This window comes from Sorex fumeus, unplaced genomic scaffold (assembly GCF_029834395.1).
Source record: "Sorex fumeus unplaced genomic scaffold, SorFum_2.1 ptg000047l, whole genome shotgun sequence".
Classification (NCBI taxonomy): Eukaryota; Metazoa; Chordata; class Mammalia; order Eulipotyphla; family Soricidae; genus Sorex; species Sorex fumeus.
Genome location: NW_026606104.1, coordinates 43,118,885 through 43,144,591, shown reverse-complemented (window position 1 = coordinate 43,144,591; position 25,707 = coordinate 43,118,885). Strand labels below are relative to the sequence as shown.

The 25,707-nt window shown below is 50.2% G+C and overlaps 2 protein-coding genes across 2 annotated transcripts; both read left to right on the top strand.

The window, feature by feature from the left end:
- The first annotated feature begins 7,253 nt into the window (after positions 1–7,253).
- Positions 7,254–14,453, top strand: GPATCH3 (G-patch domain containing 3). The gene is made up of 7 exons (XM_056123293.1): positions 7,254–7,696; positions 8,992–9,416; positions 10,223–10,397; positions 11,853–11,912; positions 12,451–12,572; positions 12,655–12,782; positions 14,087–14,453. Exons 1-7 carry the CDS (start codon positions 7,261–7,263, stop codon positions 14,301–14,303), a joined length of 1,563 nt encoding a protein of 520 aa, XP_055979268.1. The 5' UTR covers positions 7,254–7,260; the 3' UTR covers positions 14,304–14,453.
- An 897-nt stretch (positions 14,454–15,350) lies between these two features.
- Positions 15,351–25,514, top strand: GPN2 (GPN-loop GTPase 2). Its single transcript, XM_056123219.1, has 5 exons — positions 15,351–15,786; positions 16,759–16,915; positions 19,624–19,784; positions 21,400–21,530; positions 24,962–25,514. The coding sequence occupies exons 1-5, from the start codon at positions 15,376–15,378 to the stop codon at positions 25,032–25,034; spliced, it is 933 nt and encodes a 310-aa protein (XP_055979194.1). The 5' UTR covers positions 15,351–15,375; the 3' UTR covers positions 25,035–25,514.
- Positions 25,515–25,707: the final 193 nt, after the last annotated feature.

The following is a 25,707-nucleotide window of genomic DNA, read 5'->3' as shown; positions in this document are numbered from 1 at the left end:
CCTTGTCCATTCCCCAGTCACCCATCATCACTGGGCACCCAGAATGAGACAGGGTATGCACACCTCAGACCTACAGTCCCTTTCACACTACAGGCCACACAGCTCAGAAGCACAAACGCCATGACCTGGCCATCCATGTGCCTGGCATGCCTAGTCCAGACTCTCCCTCAGCGACATATACAGGACCCTGCTCTCCAGCCCCCACCATGAGACAGGCACCCAGGGCCAGTGACACAGAACCCACAGCCCCACACACAAGTGACTTTCTCACAACACAGCATGCCCTCCAGCTCTGCCTGACACAGGAAAACTTCAAATGTCTCCCAAAGAGACAAACCTACATCTTCAATCTCTACCTAGAGCCTGCAATTTCACATCAAATTGTCCTGCTCGGCTGCTGGGGCCACAACTGATTAGCCCCTCTGCCCATGGTAACTCCAATAACCAACATTCTTTCACTCAGCCCAGGTCCTGCTCAATTACTTCCCACCCCATCAGAACCAAGTCAAACCGCTAAATAGAAGTTTTTCCCCCTTCCCCTTGCGCCCAGAATCCTTTCCCTGCCTTGCCCTGCCTGTCTCCAGCACCCAGAGCCCTTCTCACTGGAGGGAAGCACAGACCACTCTATTTTTCTTTTCATTTTGTTTTTGGGCCCCACCTGGCAATGCTCAGGGGTTCCTCCTGGCTCTGCACTCAGGAATTACTCCTGGTTGTGAACAAGTGACCATATGACATGCTGAGGATTAAACCTGGGTCAAGTGTATGCAAGGCAAAGGCTGTATCTGCTGTACTATTGCTCTGGCCCCACACAGACCACTCTGGAGATAATCATCTGCTCATAGGCACCAGGTCCAGTTGATTCGGATTTGGAGTCCTGTTTTCATGTCCTTCACTCACTGCCTCCTTAATCTGTTGCATTTCTCTGATCCCCGACTATCTTCCTGTCCCTGACCTTTGTCCCTCTCCCCACCCCACCCACAACTGCCTTTAGGAAGCTCCTCTCCCTCCCTTCCCAGCCTTGCCCTGTAACTTAGTGTCCTGTCACCCCATGCGTTTTCCTTACTAGCCCTGCCCTGCTTCTCTGCCTGTCTCTTTTCCTACTCTTTCATGAGGCTAGGAATTAGACTCCTGCTTCTCCCATGCCCTGCCTCTAAGCTTTCTGCAACGAACATAAATACAAACAGCAAAATATGAGTAAGATTCCAGAGCCTATTATGAGAGCATGATATGTACTCCAGGAGATGCAGTTTTTTCCCAGGGGAAGAAACATGTCTCCACTGTGGAGGGAGGAGAGGGAACCGGCTCAAGCAGGGTCCACTGCATACACAAGCTCCAGGCTGATTGCTGGGACTTGAACTCAGGCCTGTGTGATTCTGGAGGCAGGACTTTTGTCACAGTCTGGATCATGGCCAGGATCAAGCTGTTTGGTGCCAACTCTGTCACGGATACATCTCTATCACCGCAGTCCTGACCCAGTCCTCTGACCAGCCAGGGATGACTCAGGAATGCAGCTGAGAGGCTGTGGATATGGGCCAGCCTCAGGTAAAATTTTATGGTCATCATTATCTCCACTCCCATTAGCCAATTCATTGACTGCTTATTAAGCAGCCAGGCGCTGATGCTGACGTGAGCCAGTGGCTGGGCTGGCAAACCCTGCCCTGGGGCATCACAGAGCCTAGAATCCATGATGTCTGCCAAAAGCCAATACCCACTGTTCATTCATCCATATTCTCTTTTTTGGGGGGGTGGGGACACCCCCTGTGGTGCTGACAGGGCCAGCACCTGGAAGTGCTCAGTGGGTCACATAGTGCCAGGGCTTGAAATCAGGGTCTCATACAAATCTCTGTTCTTTCTTTTTTTGGGGGGGCGGGAGACATACCTGGAAATACTCAGGTGTTACTCCTGGCTGTGCAGAGGGAACCAGACATTATAGGACATCAGGGATCGAACCCAGAGATGGCAAGGTAAATGTGCAAGGCAAATGCCCTACCTGCTATGCTATGGTTTAAGCCCCTGCTCTACCATTTGAGTCACATTCCTGGTCCCTTGATTTCCACTTGTACAAGACCTTGTACAAAGAGATGGTGCACAGAGTAAATGAGAGAAGCAAGCAACAGCCCTGCCTTCATTAAACCTCTGATTAGGGGTTGGAGTGACAGCCGGTAGGTCATTTGCCTTGCATGTTCGATTCCCAGCATCCCATATGGTCCCCAGAGCACTGCCAGGAGTAATTCCTGAGTTCAGAGCTAGGAGTAACAACCCGTGTGCATCGCCAGATGTGACCCCAAAATCAAACAACAACAACAAAACAACAAAAACAAAACTGGAGTTGAGTGATCCACACTGATACACATGACAAGTAAGAGAATGGAATTAAATCTGCCTGGAGGTGGGAAAATACTCCACCCATGTGGGGGCTGCTTGGAGAGCAGGGTTTGTCAGGTAAGCCAGGGGAGGACACACAGAGGAAAAGGAAGGCACAGAGGAGTGGAGGGCCAGAATGCTCAGCTCACTGCAATGGTCTATGGGTTCCAGGGCAGTGAGAGATGGACCTGAAGAGCAGACAGACTCAGAACAGCAACTGAGGAAGTCACCAGCAATGCAACTGGAGGGAGCGATAAGGTCTGAGGAATAAGTGATAAAGTCCCGGGAATTAGGATTATAAAGGGACCTCTGATTCCTGGCAGATTTTCCTATCAGCCACTAAACAATAATCAGCAGGGGGAACAGAGAGAATAGAACAGGTAAGAGGTGCTTGCCTTGCACAATGGCCAAACCAGGTTTTATCCCCAGTACCCATTATGGAACCCTAAGCATTACCAAGAGTGATCCTTGAGTTCAGAGACAGGAGAAAGCACTGCCAGTGTGGCCCCCAAAACAAACAAACAAAAACACCCATTCCAGTCGTACTCTGACACATCCCACACATCTTATTGCTTTACTCTCTCAGCCCTAGCTGGAAGGAAGAACCAAGGTGCTACAGAGAAATAATGTGCTTAAGGTGACAAAGGGCTGGAGCGATAGCACAGCGGGTAGGGCATTTGCCTTGCATGCAGCCAACATGGCCGACCCGAGTTCGATTCCTCCGCCCCTCTCGGAGAGCCCGGCAAGCTACTGGATATGCCAGACACAGTAACAACAAAGTCTCCAATGGAGATGTTACTGGGCCCACTCGAGCAAATTGATGATCAACGGGAGGGCCTTTACTTTACTTTACTAAGGTGACAAAGTTAATATGTACTGGGATTATAACCAAACAAAATCACCAAAAATATATTTTAAAACCTTGATGCTAGGGGCTGGAGACATAGTATAGAGGGTATGGCACTTGCCTTGCATGGGTTCATACCCGGCATCCCGTATGGTCCTCCGAGCACCTCAAGGAGTTCCTCCTGAATGCAGTCAGGAGTAAGCCCTGAGCACACTTTGACACTAGACCCAAAGCCATAAGTTGTACTGAGGAAACATGGGAAGAATAGTCGACGATACTGACTTCAGAGACATCATCTTCAATGATTCAGTGACTTTGGTTTAAGAAAACAGAAGAGTAGCCAGAGCGATAGTACAGTGGGTTAGGTGTTTGCCTTGCTCGCAGCTGACCTGGGTTTGATCCCTGGTATCTAATATGGTTTCTGGAGTCCCGCTAGGAGTGATTCCTGAGTGTAGAGCCAGGAGTAACCCCTGAGCATAGCTGGGTATGCCTCCTCCTCCCACCCCAAGATAACAGAAGTTAAAATGATTGGAACCCAAGAGTACAGATATAGAGGCATCCAGTTGCCTGCCACCACCCTCAGTTTGATCTCAAGCATCACAGCTTCACTAGGTGCAGCCCAACATCTCCCCCAAATACATAAAATTCAGATACATCACTATCGCTACAATTACAGTTCATTAGAACTACTTTTATTTTTTTGTTCATCCATATAGATGGGGAGGTTTGTTTGTTTTTTGGACCATACCTGGTGGTGCTCAAGGGTCATTCTCAGAGGTGCTCAGGAACCACTCTACTCAATACTCCAGGGTTGCTCCTGGTGGTACTTCCAGGGAAACACGTGGTGCTGGGAAGCTGGACCTCCCACATGCAAAGCACACACTCAGCCTGTTGAACCCTTCACATCTCGGCTCTTCTACTTTTCTTTAGGTTTTATTAATATTATTTGGTTTTTGACCATATTCAGCAATGCTCAGAGATCACTTTTGATGGGGCTCAGGGAACCATATGTATAGGATCAAACTTGGTTTAGCAGCGTGCAAGGAAAATCCCCTACCTACTGTACTATTGCTTTAGCTCCCAAATATTTACAGTAACATTAATACTGTCTACCCCATCCTCGAGTATATGATGTTGGGTGAAAAGTTAGTTATGGGGCGGGGGAGATGGCTCAAAGGGCTGTAGCACATGTTCTGCATGCAAAAGTCCCCAAGTTTGATCCCCATCCTGAGCAGTGGTATCACATGATCCCCTGAACACCACCAGGAGTAACCCCCAACTCCTTGTTAGGAGAAGCTCCCAGTACTTGCAGGTATGACCCCCAAACAAAAATAGATTAAATATTAAATAAAACCCTCACCACTGCCAGGTGTAATTCAAAAAACAATTTTTTTAAATGTAGGAGTACTGCTATTTATTCAGCCACTGATTAGCTGATTGAATTGGGCATGAACTCCACCTTACTTTTTTTTCATAATTTTATTTATTTTTCTTCTTATATTTATTATTTGAAATTATTAATTTTTTTGCTTTTTTTGGGGGGGGGTCATACACAAGGTCATGCACAAGGGTTACTCCTAGCTCTGCACTCAGGAATTACCCCTGCCAGTGCTCAGGGGATCTTATGGGATGCTGGGAATTGAACCCGGGTTGGCTGCGTGCAAGGCAAACACCCTACCCACTGTGCTATCACTCCAGCCCCTGAAATGATTATTCAAGGAGGAAAGGAACCATGGCAATTGGGAGAAGCAAAATGCAGTAACATAAGATCTGGAGCGGGTCCAGTAACGTCTCCATTGTGAGACTTAATTGTTACTGTGTTTGGCATATCGAATACATCACGGGTAGCTTGCCAGGCTTTGCCGTGTGGGTGAGATACTCTCGGTAGTTTGCCAGGCTCTCTGAGAAGGGAAGAGGAATCGAACTTAGGTCGGCCATGTTGGCTGCGTGCAAGGCAACCGCCTTACCCACTGTGCTATCGCTCCAGCCCTGGATCTGGAAGTATGGGGGGGTGGGGCTGGAGCAATGGTATAGCAGGTAGGACACTGGCCTTGCATGCAGATGACCCAGGTTCCATCCCCAGCATTCCCTATGATCTTCTGAACACCACCAGGAGTAATTCCTGAGTGCATGGCCCCGAGTAACCCGACCATTACAGGGTATGGTCCCCTAAACAAACAAAAAATATCTGCGACCAACAGTTCCTAAGTGCAGACAGGATTAACCTTTGAGTGCCCAGGGTATGACCAGGGTATGGTCCAAAAACAAAAAACAAGCAAACAAAAAAAGCTGCAAGTGTCTTAAAGTTTACAGATTTTCTCTCACAGGGAGGAGAGAACAAGACTAGTAAGAACTGAGTGTGGTAATGTGGGATGACCATGATGGGATAATAGATCAGAGAACGTTTTCTCAGCTGCTAAACAGGCATAGTCTGCTGCTTGTTCTATGTATTGGGGAAGGGGATGCAACTTAGGAACTTTGGGAACCTCGTAAGGAGAGGAGTTCAACCAGTGTTTGGTTAGGAAACATTTTATTCTGAACTGGAGAGACAGTACAGGGGTTAAAGCACTTGCCTGGCGTTTACCAACCTCAATTCAATTCCCAGCACTGCATATGCTTCCCCAAGCATCAGCAGGAGTGGTCCTCGGCACAGTTAGGGATGCATTCTGTGTACAACTGGGTGTGACCAAACAAACTGTTCAGAGCATTATGGTCAAGCAGTTCATCTAAGCATTTGTTCATCTAGGCAAAGATTAAATTTTGGAGAGTCTGTGTCTAGCCTGTGATGGTTAAACAAGGGGGCATCCATGAGTTTTCTCTAAGTCATAAATTTATTTTTTAATTTTTGGATCACACCCTGAAGCATTGAGGGAGTACTCCTAATACTCAGGGTCCTTATGGTGAGAGAGATTCAATCCAGGGTCCTAGTTTGCAAAGCATGTGCTCCCCGCCCCTAAGTCATGGAGGGAGTGGTGTTTCTTTGCAATTAACTGTGTTCCAGAACACAAAAGGATGGAGAGCTTTCTTACCCAGTTCAACATTGTCAATTCTGATACAAATGTGAAGGAATTTCCTTAAAATGCTGGACTCAAATAATATACGCGTAGCTTCACTTTTACTAGATAACATCAAATTGGAGTTGTCATCAGCTTACATGTCCACCACCAGTATACGGGAATGGTGGTTGCTCTGCATTGTCACCAGAGGACTTAAAAGAGCTTCTTGTTAATATAGTAGATATGCTGTGGTCTCCTGGCATTCCCCTGCTTAATGAGACAGAGCATCTTGCACTGTTTCTTTCCTGTCTGTGTCTTAGGTCAGTTTTCCCAATTGTTGTTCTTAACTGATTTGTGGGAGTTCGCCAACGCATTTCAGAAGACTGGATTAATGACTGAAAAGGCTCTGAACTAAGGATTGAGATTGAAGAGATTTTAAACATTGCCCGAAATGGGGCCAGAGCGATATTAGAGAGAATAAGGCCGGGCAGGCAGGCAAAACGGGTTCAATCCCCGGCAATCCACACGGTCCCTTAAGCACCGCCAGGAGTGATCCCTGAGCGCAGAGCCAGAAGTAAAGTCTGAGCACAGCCAGGAGTGACCCACAAACAAAACAATTGCCCGTCCTGATCAAGTAGCTAGGTCGACGAGCTGAAGCACGAGCTCTGTACGGAAACCTGCACAACATGGACTTCCAAGAACCTCCCGGAGTCACCTCAGAGTACTGAGCTTGGAGAAATTCCCCGCCACCGCAGCACCACCGGGTGTGGCCACAAAACGAAACCAAAAAATGCCCCTCACTGGCTTCTAATTTGGTACTAACTAGAAGCGTACGAATGAGCTCTGTAACCCATTTCTCAGGCGAATTTCCCCGTCGTCAGCAACCTCCCTTTGTGGGGAACGGAGACGTCCAACCACCTTTCCCGGACTCTCCACACTCAGGATCCACAAAATGGGAGGATAAATCCTGGGATCCTAGCAACGCGGACTCCCGAGAACCGTTTACGAGATTCTCGCGAGCGTTGCTTACAGCCGATCACGTGATCGTCCAAGATGGCGCTGCCCGGCGAGGCGGAGGAGGAAGCAGTAGTTTACTTAATAGTGAGCGGTATTCCCTCCAGGTTGAGGTCGGCCCAGCTACGAAGCTACTTTAGCCAGTTTCGGGAGCAGCGCGACTGTGGTTTCCTCTGTTTCCACTACCGGCATCGGCCTGAGCGCGCCCCGCCGCAGGCTGCTTCCGACCCTTCCCTTGCCGCGGTCGACCAGGTTCTCACCCCGCCTTCGGTCACAGATGCCCGCGCTCTGTCCACTGGGGACTCTGCCCGCTCCCAGACCCGCACCTGTTGCTGCGTCATCTCGATACGGGGGGTGGCTCAAGCCCAGAGGTTTCTTCGCATGTATTCGGGCCGCCAGTGGCTGGATCCTCAGGGGACTTGGTTGCCGGGTCGCTGTTTCATCCGCAGACTTAGGCTTCCGACTGACGCATCAGGTATGAGTGGGAGAGACAGTAGACTGGGCCCTATCACTGAGGCACCTGTCTGGGGCGTGCGGGGTGGGGTGAAAATGCATTAGATCTCTGAAGACGCCTGTAGACAAAGTTTTAGTTTCCACTTTCACGTTTATTTAATGCGGGGGGTGTGGGAAGCATATTGGGATGGGCTTCCATTTCCCATTTGGTCTCCCCTTAGAGTCCTTTGTGTGCCAGGTTGCACTGAAACAGAATGAAATGGGAAAACCAGATTCTTGATTCTTGGGGCTACCCCTGAGTGGTGCGGAGGGCCTACTTCTGACTGCACACAGGGATCACTACAAACGGAGCTTGGGTGATCAGTGCCAGGATCGATTCAGGGTCAGCTGCATTGCAAAGCAAGCACCCTGCCCGTGTAGTATCTCTCCAGCCCCTGCCATTCTAGTTGTTAACACTGAGCACTTTTTGTATGTGTACTAGGCACTATTCTAAGCCTGTAAAGATAACAGATCGCAGTGCATATTTTGTGCACACTAGAGCCCTAAATTAAATCCTTAACACTACATGGTCCTCCAAACACAAATGGGAGCAACCCTCAAGCACAAAGCCAGGAGTAGTTCCCCACCCCAGTACCTCAGAGTGTGGCCCACAAGCTTAGAGAAGAAAACGAGAAGGAAACATACCTGGAAGAAACATGTGCTTGACTAAGGTGATGAGAGAGAATGAGATTTCTAGATGGATCTGATGGACTGGAGGAAAGTTTCCATACTCCAGAGAGGTTTGAAAAGGAGGAGCAGAGTTAGATTCAGGTGTTTATTTTTATTTTTAAAAAATTTTTATTAGTGAGACATCATGAGGTACAGTTGTAGACTTAACAAAGTTTTGTGCTTGGGTTTCAATTATACAATGATCAAATACCCATCCCTCCACCAGTGCCCATTTCCCACCACCATGGATCCCAGTATCCCTCCCACCCCCCAGCCCCCCATCCCACCCTGCCTCTGTGGCAGGGAATTTCCTTTTGTTCTCTCTCTCTTATTGGGTGTTGTGGTTTGCAAAAGAGGCAATGGGTGACAATCATGTTTGGTCTATAGTCTACTTCCAGCATGCTTCTCCCATCCTGGGAGGATGCTCCCAACACCCTTTATTTGGTGTTCCCTTCTCTATCTGAGCTCCCTTTTCCCCTAGCATGTGTGGTTGGCCTCCAAGCCATGGAGTAAAATTTCAGATTCAGGTGTTTAAACCTTGACGCACTGCTCTCCCAAATGTACTGGAAGGCTTCTTAACTTCAAGAACGATTCTCTCTCCCTTCCAAGGTTTGGGCTCCTTTCCCTTCCAGACGCGGAAGGAGCTGCAGAGTCGGAAGGCCAGGAGCGAATCCTTCACTCTGGCCGACCTGAGACAGCTGCCAGAATTGAACCCCCCGGTGCTCATGCCCAACGGAAATGTGGGCACTCCACTTCGGATCTTTTTGGAGTTGATCCGGTCCTGCCGCCTACCTCCTCGGATCATCACCCAGCTGCAGCTTCAGTTCCCAAAGACAGGTTCTTCCCGGCGCTATGGCAACGTACCATTCAGGTACGAGGACTCTGAAATGGTAGAACAGGAAGAACATGTGTATACGGCCGAGGGGGCTGAAATACCTCAGGGAACCTGCCTGGAAGGCACACCAGCCAGCTCCTGTGGAGAGCCCGAGGAGGAAGGGGAGAAGGAAGAGGAAGAAGAGTCGCACTCAGATGACGTGAGTTACCATGAGTCGCCCTGGCCCTGCTGCTCTGGCAGTAATTCCAGAGGCTTCCTGGTGTATGACTAGGACATACAGACATAGTCATAGGTATGACTATGACTGGCTTGAAATCCCAGGAGCCTCTAGAAGAGGTTCCCAAAGTCATTCTGAGACCCAGCCTGTGCCCTCAGAGAGACTAAGATCTTCAGAGATGTTAGTCTGGAGGGACTGCGTGGTGTTTGATGGATTTGCAAAGGGCTGTGACACTCTTAGGACCTTGTCTGGAGCAAGTCACTGTCCTCTGCTGAACCCAGATTCCCTGATCTGTAGACTGGGAAGAATAGTACTTAACCTTATAAAGTTGTTGGCAGGGGAAAGGACACTAACACGCGTGAAGAGTTGACGTGGCAGACAAGTGTTCTTATTCCTTGTGACATAATGTATAAAGGCCTTAGCATAGTGTGTCCTGCTAAGCCCTGACAAGCTGAGAACAGGGAGAGTGCTGAGGGCCTCCTCCATGGAGCCTGTAGGGGTTGAGGGAGGAGGAGGAGGATTTAATCAGGTGAGGAAGGGAGGTGGCAGGAGTGAGGGTGTTTCAGCTAGGACAATGTGACCGAAAGCACGCTGGTCAGACCTTAGGGCACTCATCTGTTGAGGTGACAGCAATGAGGGAGATGTGTGGGTCAAGGGCCAAATATACGTGGGTTCTAAGACAAGGGGCCCACATGGGGCCATTGTTACAGGCCTGTGTGCCTGGTGCTGCCCGCCTAGGGACTGGCAAGCCAAGAGGCTGGTGGACAGTCGCTTCTTCTCTCGCCCAGGACGATGACCGGGGTGAGGAGTGGGAGCGGCATGAAGCGCTGCATGAGGATGTTACCAGGCAGGAGCGCACCACCGAGCGGCTCTTTGAGGAGGAGATCGAGCTCAAGTGGGAGAAGGGTGGCTCCGGCCTGGTTTTCTACACGGATGCCCAGTTCTGGCAGGAGGAAGAAGGAGGTAATGCTGGGGTCCTTCGGGGGCAGCTGTGATGCTGGCGGTCTGCTCTGGGGGGTCTCTAGCCCAAACAGTGCTTTTCTAGACAGTGCGCCTAAGGACTAGGCGAAGCTTCCGTTGTTGGCATGTGGCAGACGAGGCGACTCTTTATTGTTTTCTGTGGGGTAAAGGGGGCGGGACAGCACATACCGGTGCTTGGGGGGGTCCATTGGCCACCAAATAAGGGCATGACCAGGAATCCTTTTTAGGGGAGGAGAGAAGTGCTCGCTTTGGCAACACCCCTAAAATAGGGGTGAAGAGAAAATGTGTCCCAACCCTCAAGTTCTGAATGTCTCCTACAGGAGAGATTTGAAAATACAATCAGGGCTGGAGAGCTAGTACAGTGAGCAGGGCACTTGCCTTTTGCCTATGTTCCACTAATAATGGTTCAGTCCCAGGCACCACATATTTTCCCCTGCCCTGGGTATCTCCAGGAGTAAACTCTAATATATATATTTTTATTTTTTTTGGCTTTTTAAGTCACACCTGGTGATGCTCAGGTGTTCTCCTGGCTCTGCACTCAGGAATTACTCCTGGCAGAACTCGGGACTATATGGGATGCCGGGGATCAAACCCGGGTCAGCTACATACAAGGCAAAAACTCTACCTGCTGTGCTTTTTTTTTTTTCTGTTTTTTATCTCTTAGCTTTTTTCAGGCATAAGCTGAGTACTACCATTGGGGACCCCAAAAAAAATCCAAAATGCAATTAGAAGCCCTGAGTTCTAGAATATATGCCTAACTTGAAGTTTGACTCTTTTAAAAAATAAATTTTTACTAAAGAACTGTGAGTTACAAAGTTACTGATAGTTGATTTTTTTTTTCTTTTTGGGTCACATCTGCTCAGGGGTTACTCCTGGCTTTGCACTCAGGAATCACTTCTGGCGGTGCTCAGGGGGCCATATGGGATGCTGGGAATCGAACCCGGGTCGGCCGCGTGCAAGGCAAACACCTTACCCGCTGTGCTATTGCTCCAGTCCCACTGATAGTTGACTTTTACAGATATAATATTTCAACAGGCTGGAGCGATAGCACAGTGGTAGGGTGTTTGCCTTGCGTGCAGCCAGCCCAGCCAAGCCGGGTTCGATTCCTCCGCCCCTCTTGGAGAGCCCGGCAAGCTACTGAGAGTATCTCGCCCGCACGGCAAAACCTGGCAAGCTACCTGTGATGTATTTGGTATGCCAAACACAGTAACAACAAGTCTCAAAAAATGGAGACGTCACTGGGCCCGCTCGAGCAAATCGATGATCAACGGGAGGACAGTGACAGTGTTTTTTAATATTTCAACACTAATCTCACAATCGGTGTCAACTTCCTCTACCAGTGTTCTCATATTCCCTCCCCACCCCCACCCCCCAGGTTTGCTTCGAACCGAACTGAGAATCTTAGCTCCCTCTGCCTGATGGTTTTCTCTCCCACAGACTTCGATGAGCAGACGGCCGATGACTGGGATGTGGACATGAGTGTATACTATGACCAAGGTACTTGCCAGAGGTGGTGCTGGGTGTGTCTGCTGGTCCTGCAGTGACATTACCAGACTCACTTAGCAGAGACTGAGGCGGGTGACCAATTTCCTTGGGTGGCCCAAGGAGGGGGTTCCTCCCATGAAGAGTCTGTGTTTGCATGTACTACCCCAAGCCAGTGGTAGCAAAGCCTCTTCCTTTGTATGTAGGAAGAAGCTCAGCACAGACAACCCTCAGGGTCTATAGTCACGGTGGACTGGCTCTGCAGAGGGAGAGGGGCTGGCACAGGCAGATTAACAAATGACCTGCCCAGAGAAGGTGAGGGCAGGGGAGACCTGTATTGATTCTCTCTTGTTTGTTGGCTCTGGGACTTTTGTGCACCCAACTTTCCTTATCTGTGAGATGGAAGAATTGAGGTTCATACTCTTGGTGAGCTTCATCTTGGAGAGAGAGAATCAGAACACCAGAGAGGAAGAAGTCAGTCTTCTGAGGTCTGAGAGACCTGATTTCACCTCCTGTTGGAAGAGAGCTAACACCAGCTGTGCTGTTTCCTCAGATGGGGGAGACAAGGATGCCCGGGACTCTGTCCGCATGCGCCTGGAGCGGAGACTCCGGGACGGCCAGGAGGATGGCTCCTTGGTGAAGCGCCAGGTGGGAACCTTTGAGCGCCACACAAAGGTAAGCACTGTGCCCTGGCCACCCACTTCTCCCTTGTTTGCCTCCCTAGAGCGCCATCTCAAGTTTTCTCTTTTCTCCACAGGGCATCGGACGGAGAGTGATGGAGCGCCAGGGCTGGGAAGAAGGCCAAGGCTTGGGCAGCCAGTGCTCAGGGGTGCCCGAGGCCCTGGATAGTGATGGCCAGCACCCCAGATGCAAACGTGGATTGGGGTGAGTGGCTGAGGAACCTCCCCGAGTGGACCACACTAGCCTTTCAGCTGTACTGGGATTTTCTTGTGGTGTCAACATTATTGCCAGAGAAGCTTAGGGATGGACTCCAACAGAGAAGGAAGAAGATCAAGCACATATTTTTTGTCACATTTATTTATTATTTGCTTTTTGGGTCATACCTGGCGATGCACAGGGGTTACTCCTGGTTCATGTGTTCAGGTATTACTCCTGGCAGCTCGGGGAACCATATGGGATGCTGGGAATCAAACCCGGGTCGGCCGCATGCGTGCAAGGCAAATGCCTTACCCACTGTGCCATCGCTCCAGCCCTATCTTTTTGTCACATTTAAAATCCTTAATCCTTGATCCCATCGTTGATCTGGAACTGTCATTCCCCTAATTTCCGGAGAGATAGTACAGCAGGTAGTTGCATGCAGCCAGCCTGGGTTTGATTCCTGGCATCCCATATGATTTCCCCAAGCGCCACCAGGAGTAATTCCCGAGTGCAGAGCCAGGAATAACCCCTGAGAATTGTTTGGTTTGACCTCCCCACCCCCCAAAAAAAGTAGGAAAACCCAGCAGATTTGAGGGGTTTAGACTTGTTGCTGTTAAGAAGTCTCTCTAACAGTGGTGCCACTTTTACTCTCTGCCCTGTTTAAAAGCAGTCAGAGGTGGGTACACTGGTGATGATGTGATGTTAGAATTATATACCCAGGAAACACCATTAACTAACAATATCATAAATTAGGGGTCAGAGCAATAGTGCAGTGGGTAGGGCACTTTCCTTGCATGTGGCTGACACGGGTTCAATTCCTAGAATCCCCCACTCCCCACCAGGAGTGATTCCTGAGCATAGAGCCAGGAGCAAAATTAAAAAAACGGTATCATAAATCAGAGCTCCTCAATCAAAAAAAATAATGAAAATAGCATGTTGACACCATCAGTGGAAGAATAAGGGGCTGGAGAGTAATATCCAAATTTAAAAGTTTTTATTTTGGGACAAACCAGATATGTATTAGCTTCTTTCCTGTTTTCTCAGTGGCTTCACTGAGTTATAGAAGCCTTCTCACTGAGAGCCCTTTCTTCTTTTATCCTTTTTTCTTTTTCTTGGTGGGAGGAGGGCTCTATACCCAGAGGTGCTCAGGGCTTGTTCCTGATTCTGTATTTAAAGATCACTCTTGGTGGTGCTCAGGGAACAATATGCAGTGTCAGGGATCAAACCATGTATGCAAGCACCTTAAATTTGTTCTATCATTTCTCTGCCTCCACCGAAACTTGCCACCTTTTTTTTTTTTTTAAATACAGGTATCATGGAGAGAAACTGCAGCCATTTGGGCAACTGAAGAAGTCCCGTGGAACAGGGTTGGGGCTCATCTCCACCATCTATGATGAACCCTTGCCCCAGGACCAAGGGGAGTCGCTGCTCCGTCGCCAGCCACCCACTAGCATGAAGTTTCGGCCAGACATGGCTTTTGTGAGGGCTTCCAACCATGCCTGGGAAAGCCCTTCAGAGCCGGAATGACATCTTTGGGGGTCCTTAGTATGGATCAAACTGGACAGTGCTGTGTGACTTTATCCTCCACTGAAGTGTGAAAAGACTGGAAGCAGCTTGTTCTGGGTGCTTCTTTCTGAATTTGCCTTCTAGCTTTCTACCTCCAGGTCATTTTGTTTCTTTGGGTGCCACACCTGGCGATGCTCAGGAGTTACTCCTGGCTCTGCACTACAAGGGATCACTCTTGGTGGTGCTTGGGGATGCCAGGAATCCAACCTCGGTCGGCCTAGTGCAAGGCAAACACCCTATGCACTGAACTATTGCTCCGTCCAGTCCAGGAAGTTTTTACAGAAAGCCTCTTCCGCTCTACTTCCAGATTAAGGATTATTGACTTCTCTTTGGTCTCCTAACCCTATTTCCTGTTTGTGGGGACTAGACCCAGTTTGGCTCGGTTTGCTCCTCCTGTACCTGGAAAAGTCGTATTAACTGTGTTTATAAGAACCGCCTTCCCTGTGGCTGGTGTTAAGAGTGGATCTCCATGAAAAGGAGGTGTACACAGGAAGCATCATCATAAATTAGGAGCTAGAGCAATAGTGCAGTGGGTAGAAGAGAGATTTATGGCGCTCGGTAGACATGGTCTTGAATCAGGACTCCAATATTTGTACTATATGTATCTTCTGGCTAAGCTCAGCTGAGAGGTGGAACTGTGGAAGGTGGCCCAGATCTGCCACCTAAAGAGAGATAATAAATTAAGTTTACCACCGGGTATTTGTTACTAACTGGACCTGAAGAGAACGTGGAGGAAGATTCCCCACCCGCGCGGGTGAGCCACGGCCCCGCCCTTCCCTCGCCAGGGAAGCGGCGTGACGCTGGCCACGCCTCTCAGCGCTTGCGTCACGCCTGGGGGCGGGACTTCCTTTCGACGCCTCTCCGTTTCCGGCGCGGTCTGGATACCGGTGCTGGTCACATCAGTGTCCAGCTACCGGTACGTTCCTGCTGTGCCGCTCCGGGGGGGTGTCCGGCGCAGCGGCGGGCATCCGGCGGCCGCCCGTGTGACCTCCCCGCCGAGCCCACCTGCTCCGCAGAGCGCCCTGTGGCGCCCATGGCGGGGGCCGCCCCGGCCACGGCCTTCGGGCAGGCGGTGATCGGGCCGCCGGGCTCGGGGAAGACCACGTACTGCCTCGGCATGAGCGAGTTCCTGCGCGCGCTGGGCCGGCGCGTGGCGGTGGTGAACCTGGACCCGGCCAACGAGGGGCTGCCCTACGAGTGCGCCGTGGACGTGAGCGAGCTGGTGGGACTAGGCGATGTGATGGACGCGCTCCGACTGGGGCCCAACGGCGGCCTGCTCTACTGCATGGAGTACCTGGAGGCCAACCTGGACTGGTTGCGCGCCAAGCTCGACCCCCTCCGAGGCCACTATTTTCTTTTCGACTGCCCGGGACAGGTGGAGCTCTGCACGCACCACGGCGCGCTACGCAGCATTTTCTCCCAGATGGCGCAGTGGGACCTCAGGGTGCGTCTCGGGTCGGGCAGGCCCCTTTTGCAGATGGAGAAACTGAGACAGACAGGGAGGAGGATGTTTGCCACGCCTCCATGTCACACAGCGAGGTAGGGGCCTAGTGGCTTTGGAGAAAAAAAAGGTGTGAGTTCGGATTCTGACTCCCGCTGACTAGCTGTGTGGCCCTGGGTAAGTCAGATTTATCTGAACCTCAGTTTTCTCGTCTGTAAAAGGGTGTTATTGCCCAGTTTGGGATTATTTGGAACATGGTCATCAGAGGGGTTATGTGGAAAGTGGCACGGTGATTGTTGCAAATTCGTGGCTAACAATAAGTGGAAGAATGAAATGGGGTGGGGGTGGGGGCCAGGAGCCATCCTACAGAGAGTAAGGTACTTACTTGCCTTGCACCAGGGGATCTGGATTAGATTCATTCTTGGCGTCCCATATGGTCCTTCCGATATTTAAAAAATATAAAAGAATGAATTAGAGTAGATAACCTAAGGGTTTGGAATGCATGGTTGGCCTGCTTTAATTTCCTATAGCATGATTCCCTGACTTCTGCAGGTATCAATCCATGAGTGCATCAGGCCCACCCAAAATACTGCTAAGTGTGGTTCCCAAACAAAAAGGAGCCAGTGCAGTGGGAACTGCCTATTTCCATCTGGGCACAGTTAGTAAGAGGCATCTTGCAAGAAATGCTTCTTGGACTGGAGATAGTGCGGTTAAGGTCCTTGTCATGTTTGTATCAGACCTGTGTTTGATCTCAGTCATCACCTGCCGTGATCCCTTAATACAGCAAAAAGAGGAAAGCTTAATAGCTGCTAAATAAGGAAGTGAGTGCAACCATTTGAATGGAACAGAAGCAGAGGGGGACTTGCCAGGAAGTTTGCACTCTGAATTCAGAAGTCACTAATCTGGGGAGGGGACAGGTTATGAGGGGTCCTGCCCCTCCCAGCCACTCTCACCCTGTCTCTTGCTCCCTCCCAGCTGACTGCTGTCCACCTGGTGGATTCTCACTACTGCACAGACCCGGCCAAGTTCATTTCGGTGCTGTGTACCTCTTTGGCCACCATGCTGCATGTGGAGCTGCCCCATGTCAACCTTCTCTCCAAGATGGACCTCATAGAGCACTATGGGAAGCTGGGTAAGAACAGCTGATCCAGGCAGGAGAGGAGGGCAGCAGTGATGCAGAATGAATTGGAGAGGCTGCTCGGGGCCCGAGCATGGCCTGGTGATACTAGACACAGGCCCCTGTCCATTTATTTGGTACCACTCTCTACAAGATACTGGGTTTGGGGGTGTTGGGAGAGCTTGTATTTCTTTTTTTTTTTTAATTTTTATTAGTGAAGCACCATGAGGTGCTCCTTGTATTTCTCTCTCTCTCTCTCTCTCTCTCTCTCTCTCTCTCTCTCTCTATTTATTGAATCACTGTGGGAAAAGTTACAAAGCTTTCAGGTTTAAGTCTCGATCATGTAATAATCAAACACCTTTCCCTTTACCAGTACTTATTTTTCACCACCAAGAACCCCAATATACCCCCCCCCCAACCCTCCCAATGCCTGTGAGGCAGATGAATTCTACTTAATTCTCTATCTACTTTGATTACATTCATTATTTTGACAAAAGATGCACCATTATTGTTTAGAGTTTACATCCAACAATCAGAACTGTTGAAAAGGCATTGTGAAATAATTTATTTCCTACAACTGGTTATGAGAACCATATAATACTGGATTTTAGATTTCTGACATTTTACTTATTAAGCCTGGAGGGATTTCTGCCGAGAGCCAGATAATTATGAGATTGGTTTTTGTGGCTCTGGAGCCATGGCCGTGCCAGAGAGCCGCTCATGGGGGGCAACTCGTGACCTCAGTAGGGTGTGAAGGACGAGCCAGGAACGCCCCCTCTCCTATGAGGTTGCATTTGCCCTGTCACTGCCAGCTCATACCTGGCTTTCCAAAAAAGCCCCCATCCCAGATGTCTGTGTGATATCCTTGGCCTTTGCAGTCACCCTCATATCTTACTTGCAGGTCCCAAATGGCATTTGAAGCCCAGAGATCTTATATGAATACCCTGTATCCCTGGTCCAGTCACACAGCTAGTATGTTATTGGAGATGAAATCTAAACCCAGGGGCCAGAGCAGTAGCACAGGGGGTAGGGCTCTTGCCTTACATGCAGCCGACCCAGGTTTGATCCCCAGCGTCCTGTACGGTACTCTGAGAACCACCAGGAGTGATTCCTGAGTGCAGAGTCCCCCCTTCCCCACCCCCCCCAATAATGCAAAGAGAAAAAAAGGAATCCAAACCCTGAGGAGGGCTGGAGCGATAGCACAGCTGTAGGGCATTTGCCTTACAAGCAGCCAACATGGCCGACCCGAGTTCGATTCCTCCGCCCCTCTCGGAGAGCCCGGCAAGCTACCGAGAGTATTCGATATGCCAGACACAGTAACAACAAAGTCTCCAATGGAGACGTTACTGGGCCCGCTCGAGCAAATCGACGATCAACGGGAGGGCCTTTACCTTTACCTTTACCTTATTTTGAGGGGGACAGGCGCACCCAAGTGGTATTCAGGAGGCCACTCCCAGTGATGGTCACCCTCGGGTGGTCAAGGGTCAAGGCTGCAGCCCTGCAGTGCCAGGGACCACCCTTGTCACACAAACGATGCTCGGGGTTCTCTGGGCTTTACCCGGCAATGCTTGGGAGCCATGTATTGCTGGGGATCAAACCAAGAATCAAACGTGAACGAATCTTGCTCTGTCACCCTGGCCTCAGTATTAAGGTTCCTAAGTCAGGGAGACGCATCTGTCAGATAATTCAAGACCAGGACATTTTCATGTAGGCAGACTCAGGTGTCAGTTTCTAAGTAGAAGTAGGAATTAAGGGGCTGAGGCGGGAAGCGTCTGTGCTTCTCTGACAGCCTGAGTCCCGGGCTCCTTTTGGGACAGACCTGCTGAGTAGCCCAAGTACTTGTTTATTGGACAGAAGTGGACCGCGCTGAGCATCCCACCTTCCTGTCCCTGTGGCAAGTTTGTGTTCGTAGAACTGACTCAGGGTCCTTGAGTCAGCCGGTCTGGACTTTCCTTGTACATAAGATCCCTAACCCAGAAAGAAAGTGATTTACCCAGGCGGTCACCCTGGCCGAGTGCAGCAGTCATGCCGTTTGCAGCGTAGACACAGTCTCCATGTTGTGTGTGCAGGCATTGGGACTGGGGGCTGAGACTGTCTATTCAGTGTCATTGTTACTATGATCAGTCTCTTCTCGGTGGTTTAGACCACTTAGCCCTCGCATAGCCCCTCCAGGTGGGAGGGCCAGAGGTGAAACCAAGTAGTCTTTGTTAGAGTTTATCTCAGCAAATACTGTGTGAATGAAGGCATCCAGAAAGGCAAGGGAAGGAAGAAGACATGCTCTCTGTTTTGTTTGTGTTTGTTGGTTTGTTTTGGGGCCCCACCCATCTGTGTTCAAGGCTTACTCCTGGTTCTGTGCTCAGGGATTACTCCAGAGTGAGACTGAGGACTGAGGGGGGAAGGGGGCGGAGACTATGGAGATACAACATATGCCATGCCAGATCTAACTGGATTATCTGTGTCTGCTGTTTGCAGGGCAGATGCCTTCCCCACTATACTATCTCCCCAGCTCTATCCTCACATCTTTTTGTTTGTTTTTAGGCCACCCCTAACCCTCACCCTAACCCTAACTCCCCAACCCTAACCCTTACCCTAACCTGGTGGATTGAACCTGGGTCAACCGTGTGCAAAGCCAACACCTTACCCGCTGTACTGTCGCTCCAGCCCCCATGTCCTCACATCTTTAACGTGATCCAGCTTTTTCTGAATGTCACTCCTCTCCTTAGCCTTCAACCTGGACTACTACACAGAGGTCCTTGACCTATCCTACCTGCTTGACCACCTGGCTTCTGACCCTTTCTTCCGGCATTACCGGCAGCTGAATGAGAAGCTGGTGCAGCTCATTGAAGACTACAGCCTGGTCTCCTTCATCCCTCTCAACATTCAGGTACTGGCAAGTCAGAGGTCTCATCTCCTTGTAACCTTCCCAAGCCAATGATTATAAGAGATTTGCAACTTAAGTGCATGTGGGTTCAAACAGTAGTCTTTGTTCTGGGTCCATTGGTGTCATTTGGTCCCCTGGATTTCAGGAGTAGGGGTGGTACTGGGCAGGATTCGTTACAAAGATGGGCCAGACTTCTCTGTTCTGTGCCACAGGAGCCTCTCAGCACAGATACTCTTCCCGGTGTGGAGAGGGAGGCTGGGAAAGACTCATTCCTTCACTGTGGTGCTGTGCTGACAGTGCAGAGCTATGGTCGTCCCTCCCCGGCACCCCTCTCTGTCCCTGCAAAGACATAGACATATGTTAGAGAAAGGATTGTACTGTGAATAGACTCGAGTGCACTTAGCTTTTTCTTTTTTAGTGTCACACATTTTTACTCTAAAATGAAGGGAGGGGCCGGAGCAACAGCACAGTGGGTAGGGCATTTGCCTTGCACACGGCTGACCTGGCTTCAATTCCTGGCATCCCATATGGTCCCCCGACACTGCCAGGAGTAATTCCTGAGTGCAGAGCCAGGAGTAACCCCTGAGCATTGCTGGGTGTGACCCAAAAATAAATAAGTAAATAAATAAACCACTAAAATAAATAAATAAATAAATAAAATAAAATGAAGGGAAGGGAAGGGCCAGAGCAATAGTACAGTGGATAGAGCGTTTGCCTTGCATATGGCCAACCCATATTCAGTCCCTGGCACCCTATATGGTCTCCTGATCGTGCCAAGAGTGACCCCTGAGTGCAGAGCCAGGAGTAAGCCCTGATCATTGCCGATTTGTGATCCACTCTCCACCAATATATATATAGCTTTTTAGAGGCCAAAACGATTGTACAGTGGATGGGGTGTTTGCCTTGCACATGGCCAGCTTGGGTTTCATCTCTGGCATCCCTTAATGGCCCCATGTGCCCCCCAGAAGCTTTTCCTGAGTGCAGAGCAAGGATTAACCCCTGAGAACTGGGTGTGGCCCAAAACCCTTAAATGAGGGGAAGGAGAGATGACTCCGCTCTGAGAGTGACGCAGAACACTGGGTGAAGCTCCAAACAAAGAAACAAAAGAATAAAGTGAAATGAGGTGAAACTCCCACTTACTAAGACCACTCGGCTCATCTGCCCCCACTTTGTCTTGATCTGCTCTTTCTCGTGCTGTGATGTATGTGCTGCTGCTAACCCTGTTCATTAGCAGAGAAGGGGTTCCTTCCGGGTATGATTTTGAGTGCCTGTAGTTAGCTAGGTACTGTGCCAGGGAGATCTGTGACAAACACATTTCTGACCTCAGGGACACAGTCAAGTAGGGGAGTCAAGGTATTCCCAGGCATCAATACTGTGATAGGGTGAGAGCTGTGGAGGAGGAAGCTGGGGTGTGCACAAGGGAGAGTTTCTGTCCGAATTTAAGGTCAGGAAAGAGGGAGGCAGCCAGACCTCTGAGGACACACACTGCTCTCTGGGCTGAGCATACCGTGTGAGGTGAGATCGAGGGGGCGTTTGGAGATCACAGTAGTAAGGTACAGTCCTACCTTGATTCCACCACACTGTATCACTCACAGCTGTTTTTCTCCTCCCCTTTCAGGATAAGGACAGTATTCAGCGCGTCCTGCAGGCTGTGGATAAAGCCAATGGCTACTGCTTCGGGGTTCAAGAGCAGCGAAGCCTAGAGGCCATGATGTCAGCTGCCATGGGAGCCGACTTCCACTTCCCCTCGTATCCTTACTCACAGGGAGCCCCGGCAATGGTCTTGTCTGGCCTGGCTGATTTCATGTGCAAAGCTGATCCTGGAGAAGGCTTCAGGATCGGTGGTACCTGCGGACAGGCAAGGATTTTTATTGGAAGGAGCAGTAAATACCTCCCTTCAAAAATGAAAAGGCAGATACTGGGGAGACAGCTCCAGAGCTGGAACACATGCAGGCATGCTCACTGTCACTGTCACTGTCCTCCCATTGTTCATTGATTTGCTCGAGTGGGCCCAGTAACGTTTCCATTGTGAGACTTGTGGTTACTGTGTTTGGCATATTGACTACGTCACAGGTAGCTTGCCAGGCTCTCCAAGAGCGGCGGAGGAATTGAACTCTGGTCAGCCCTGTCGGCCGCGTGCAAGGCAATTGCCCTACACACTGTGCTATCGCTCCAGCCCACAGGCATCCTCAAGGCCCTGAATTTGAACCCCCGCACAGCATGCCCCCATCAGCATCTCCCCTGCATCACTGGTTTGGCTCTGACGATCTCCACTGCTGGACCCCAGCACTGAAGCATCAGGTTCACTCACACAGGTTGGCCAGCTGTCACCAGGAGTGTTACCTGAATGCTGTTTAGGAGGAGCACGCCCCCACCCCCCAAAAAAAAAAAGACATGGAAGAACACTGATCACTGGGCAAGCTGTAGGGGTTCAGTTTGGTACAGGAGATTAGTAGTGCAGTGGAAGTCTGAAGTGCCTTGCTAAGGAGCTGTGGGAGACAGCGGGACAGAATACTACGGAGTGTACCTTTTTAAGAGGCCCCTCCAAGGTGGAAAATGCATTTAAGGACTATGTTTGCAGCAGAAGAGTTTCTGCAACCTAGGTGAGGAGAGATGAAACTTAAGTTGTGAGAACAGGAAAAAGGGTGCAGGTTGGGGAAATTCTAAAGGGGCTAGACTCACAATTGGTGTCTAGATGGTTATGGGATAGGTGGAGGTGGAGCAGATGCCCCAGGGGTCTGACTTAGCAGTCCAAATGGTTGTGTTGTCACAAAGGCAAGAAAGGGAAGAGGTGGGGCCAGAGCAATAGTTTAATGGATTGGGCGATTGCCTTGCATGTGGCCAAGGGTTCAATCCTAAGGACCACATGTAATTCCTGAGTATTGCTGGGTATATTCCCTGCTCCGGGGGAAAAAGGAAAGAGGAAAGAACAGGCTTGTCACCTGGATGGGAGGGATGTGAGCTGGCAGATGTATGGCCTTTGAGAGGGACCAGGGCTATCTGGGAGGCAGCTGGAAATAGAGCTGGTTTAGTTAGCCTTTGGGGTGGAGCACAGGCCTGTAGGGGTGTCCCTTGGTCCCAGAGGCCTAATGGGAGGCAGGCTAGGGAGGTGCAGGCCTTGCGGGCTGATAGTTTCAGGGACTCAGCATCTAGACAGGACTGAGACAGGTGGGCTCCAGGGGGGCTTGGGGGCAAAGGACAGGCGGTGGCCAGCGCTAGTAACTTTTATCCAGCCCTTTCACACGTGGGAGAGAAAGCACTCAACTTTATAACAGTCACAGCCAAACAGAACTGGAACGAGGCCCAGGAGCTGTGTCAGGTGCTGTGGGCAGGGTGGTTTAAAGAGGGCGGGATACTGGGCACCTTGTTCCATTGATTCTGAGTGACCTGCAGGGCTCTTGCACAGAAACAGGGCGTTGAATCTGGGCAGTATGAAGCTGGGCACAGGCAATGAGTGATCAGAATAAGGGCAAGATGGGCTGGGCGAGTGGATCCCTAAGTCTGACTGACCATCTGAGGTCGGCTACCTGCTCCACTCAAAGGATGTCACTTGGTCCTTGTTGAGTCCCTCTTTTTTTGGCTTCTGGGGTCACATCCAGCGATGCTCAGGGATTACTCCTGCCTCTGCATGTCTCTGCACTCAGGAATTACTCCTGGCGGTGCTCAGGGGACCATATGGGATGCATTTTATTTTATTTGCTTTTTGGGTCATACCCGGTGATGCACGGGGGTTACTCCTGGCTCAGGAATTACCCCTGGCGGTGCTCAGAGGACCATATGGGATGCTGGGAATTGAACCCGGGTCGTCCACATACAAGGCAAACGGCCTGCCCGCTGTGCTATTACTCCAGCCTCTCAGTCCCTTTTTCAAATTATCTTTTGGCCTCCCTGGAAATGTTTGCTGGACCACCAAGCCACACTGGAGGGGCATGCAATGCAGGGGATTGAACTCAGAGTCTTCTGCATATAAGGCTTGTGCTCCAGCCCTGTGAGCACTCTCCCTGTTCCCCAGCCCCCTTTTATGGAGAAGGCTCTGGGGTCTCGGAGAGTGTCCGCTCACAGGATGGAACATGGATGGCTCATCCCTCAGTTTTTGTGTCTGATTTTCTGGCATTGGAGTCATTGTCAACCCAGACTCTCACAAGGCAGCTTCAGTCTCCGTTGTCCGTAGCATTGTAAATCTTTTTTTTTTTTTTTTGTGAATCTGATTTGTGTTTGCCTTTGATCTGCCTGCTCTCCAGAGAGGCTGAAGAAACCCTGTGGCCCAAGCAGAAATTCACTGTTTCCTTTGAGCAACCGTGAGCTCCCTCCCTGGCATTAAAGAAAAGTCACCGGGAGCCGGAGTGATAGTACAGCAAGCAGGGGGGTTGCCTTACAGCTGACCCTGGTTTGATCACCGGCAACCCATATGCTCCCCTGAGTGATTCTTGAGCATGGAGCCAGGAGTAACCCCTGAACATCACCAGGTATGACCCAAAAACCTAAAACAAAGGTCACAAATACTTGTGCACCTGCAAGGTGCCTGGTGCCATCTTAGACACTTTGTTCTTGTTATCTCATTTGACCCTCACAACTCTTAATTTTTATTTTTTGTTGTTGTTGTTTTGAGGCCACATCTGGTGATGCTCAAGTGTTATTCCTGCCTCTGCACTCAGGAATTATTCCTGGTGGGACTCAGGACCATATTGGATGCTGGGGATCAAACCCAGGTCGGCTGCATACAAGGTAGATGCCCTACCCGCATCACTATCATCCTGGCCCCAACAGCGGGGAGGTGAAGGCCACACCTAGTACTTCTCATAGGCTACTCCCAACTCAGTGAATGGGGAACTATGTCCAGCAGTCCTGAGGCCAGGCATTGAACCTCCACACCCCTCCCTGCAAAACAGAGTTCTCTAAGCAAAATTCTCCCTTCTCCCCACCTCCAGTCAGAGCCCCAGAGCATTCGCATCACACAGCTGTGAATTAGCTGCCTCTGCACCTATGATCCTTGGCAGCGTGGGGAACAGTCAGATACCAGAGCATTTGGATTGGCGTATCCATTGTTCCTGGGGCTTGAAGTTATCAGAGGTGGGTAAGGGGTCTGCCAGGTGTGACAGCAACAGGCATGGGTAGTATTCAGATCCTGCCCAAACTTGTTGCTCTTTCTTAGGTTATCGCCTTAACATACCCTTCCTTAGCACCCTGGGCCTCCAGGAGAAGTACCTGGCCTCCTCAGATCAATCTGTGGAGCAGGAAGCCATGCAGCTATAGCAGCAAGCTGAGCTCTGGAGAGCTGTCATGGCAAGAAGCCAGCGCTCGGGTCTGAGGGAGGCAGAGCCAAGGACGCAGGCCACAGCCAGAGCTGGAGGACTATGAGGATGTTCAGCCCAGCAAAAGACTGCTAACCAAAAGACCCCGGGCCCAGCAGAGCGACCGCCAGATCTTTATCACCCTCGGTGCTTCGAGCTCTGGGGGCTGCTGCCAGGATTGCCGCAGTGACTACACTTCCAAACTTCATGGAAGAGAGGAGAGCAGGTTGATGACAGACAAGGGACCCCCACCTTCCCTGGGAGGAGCTCTCTCTCCACTCATGATGCTCCCCCAAGTACAGGCCTTACTGGGTGCTGCTATCACAGGCAACCTTTCCTCCTTGTAACATCTTAAGAACTTGGCATTTTCACTGTGTTAATTTCTTGGTTTTAATTGTTTTGGGCAAGTATTAACCTAGTTTTTCATTTATAGCAATTAAAATTTGAATGTGAAAATGATTCATATGAAGTGTAATAGAGTGATTTGAAGAAAAAGATTGAGTATATAATGTGACGTGATGGTTACTTTATATGATAGTATGGCAAAAATTAAAGGTGCTTGGGGCCAGAGTGATAGCACAGTGTGTAGGGTGCTTGCCTTGCACATGGTTGACCCAGGTTCAATCCCTGGTGTC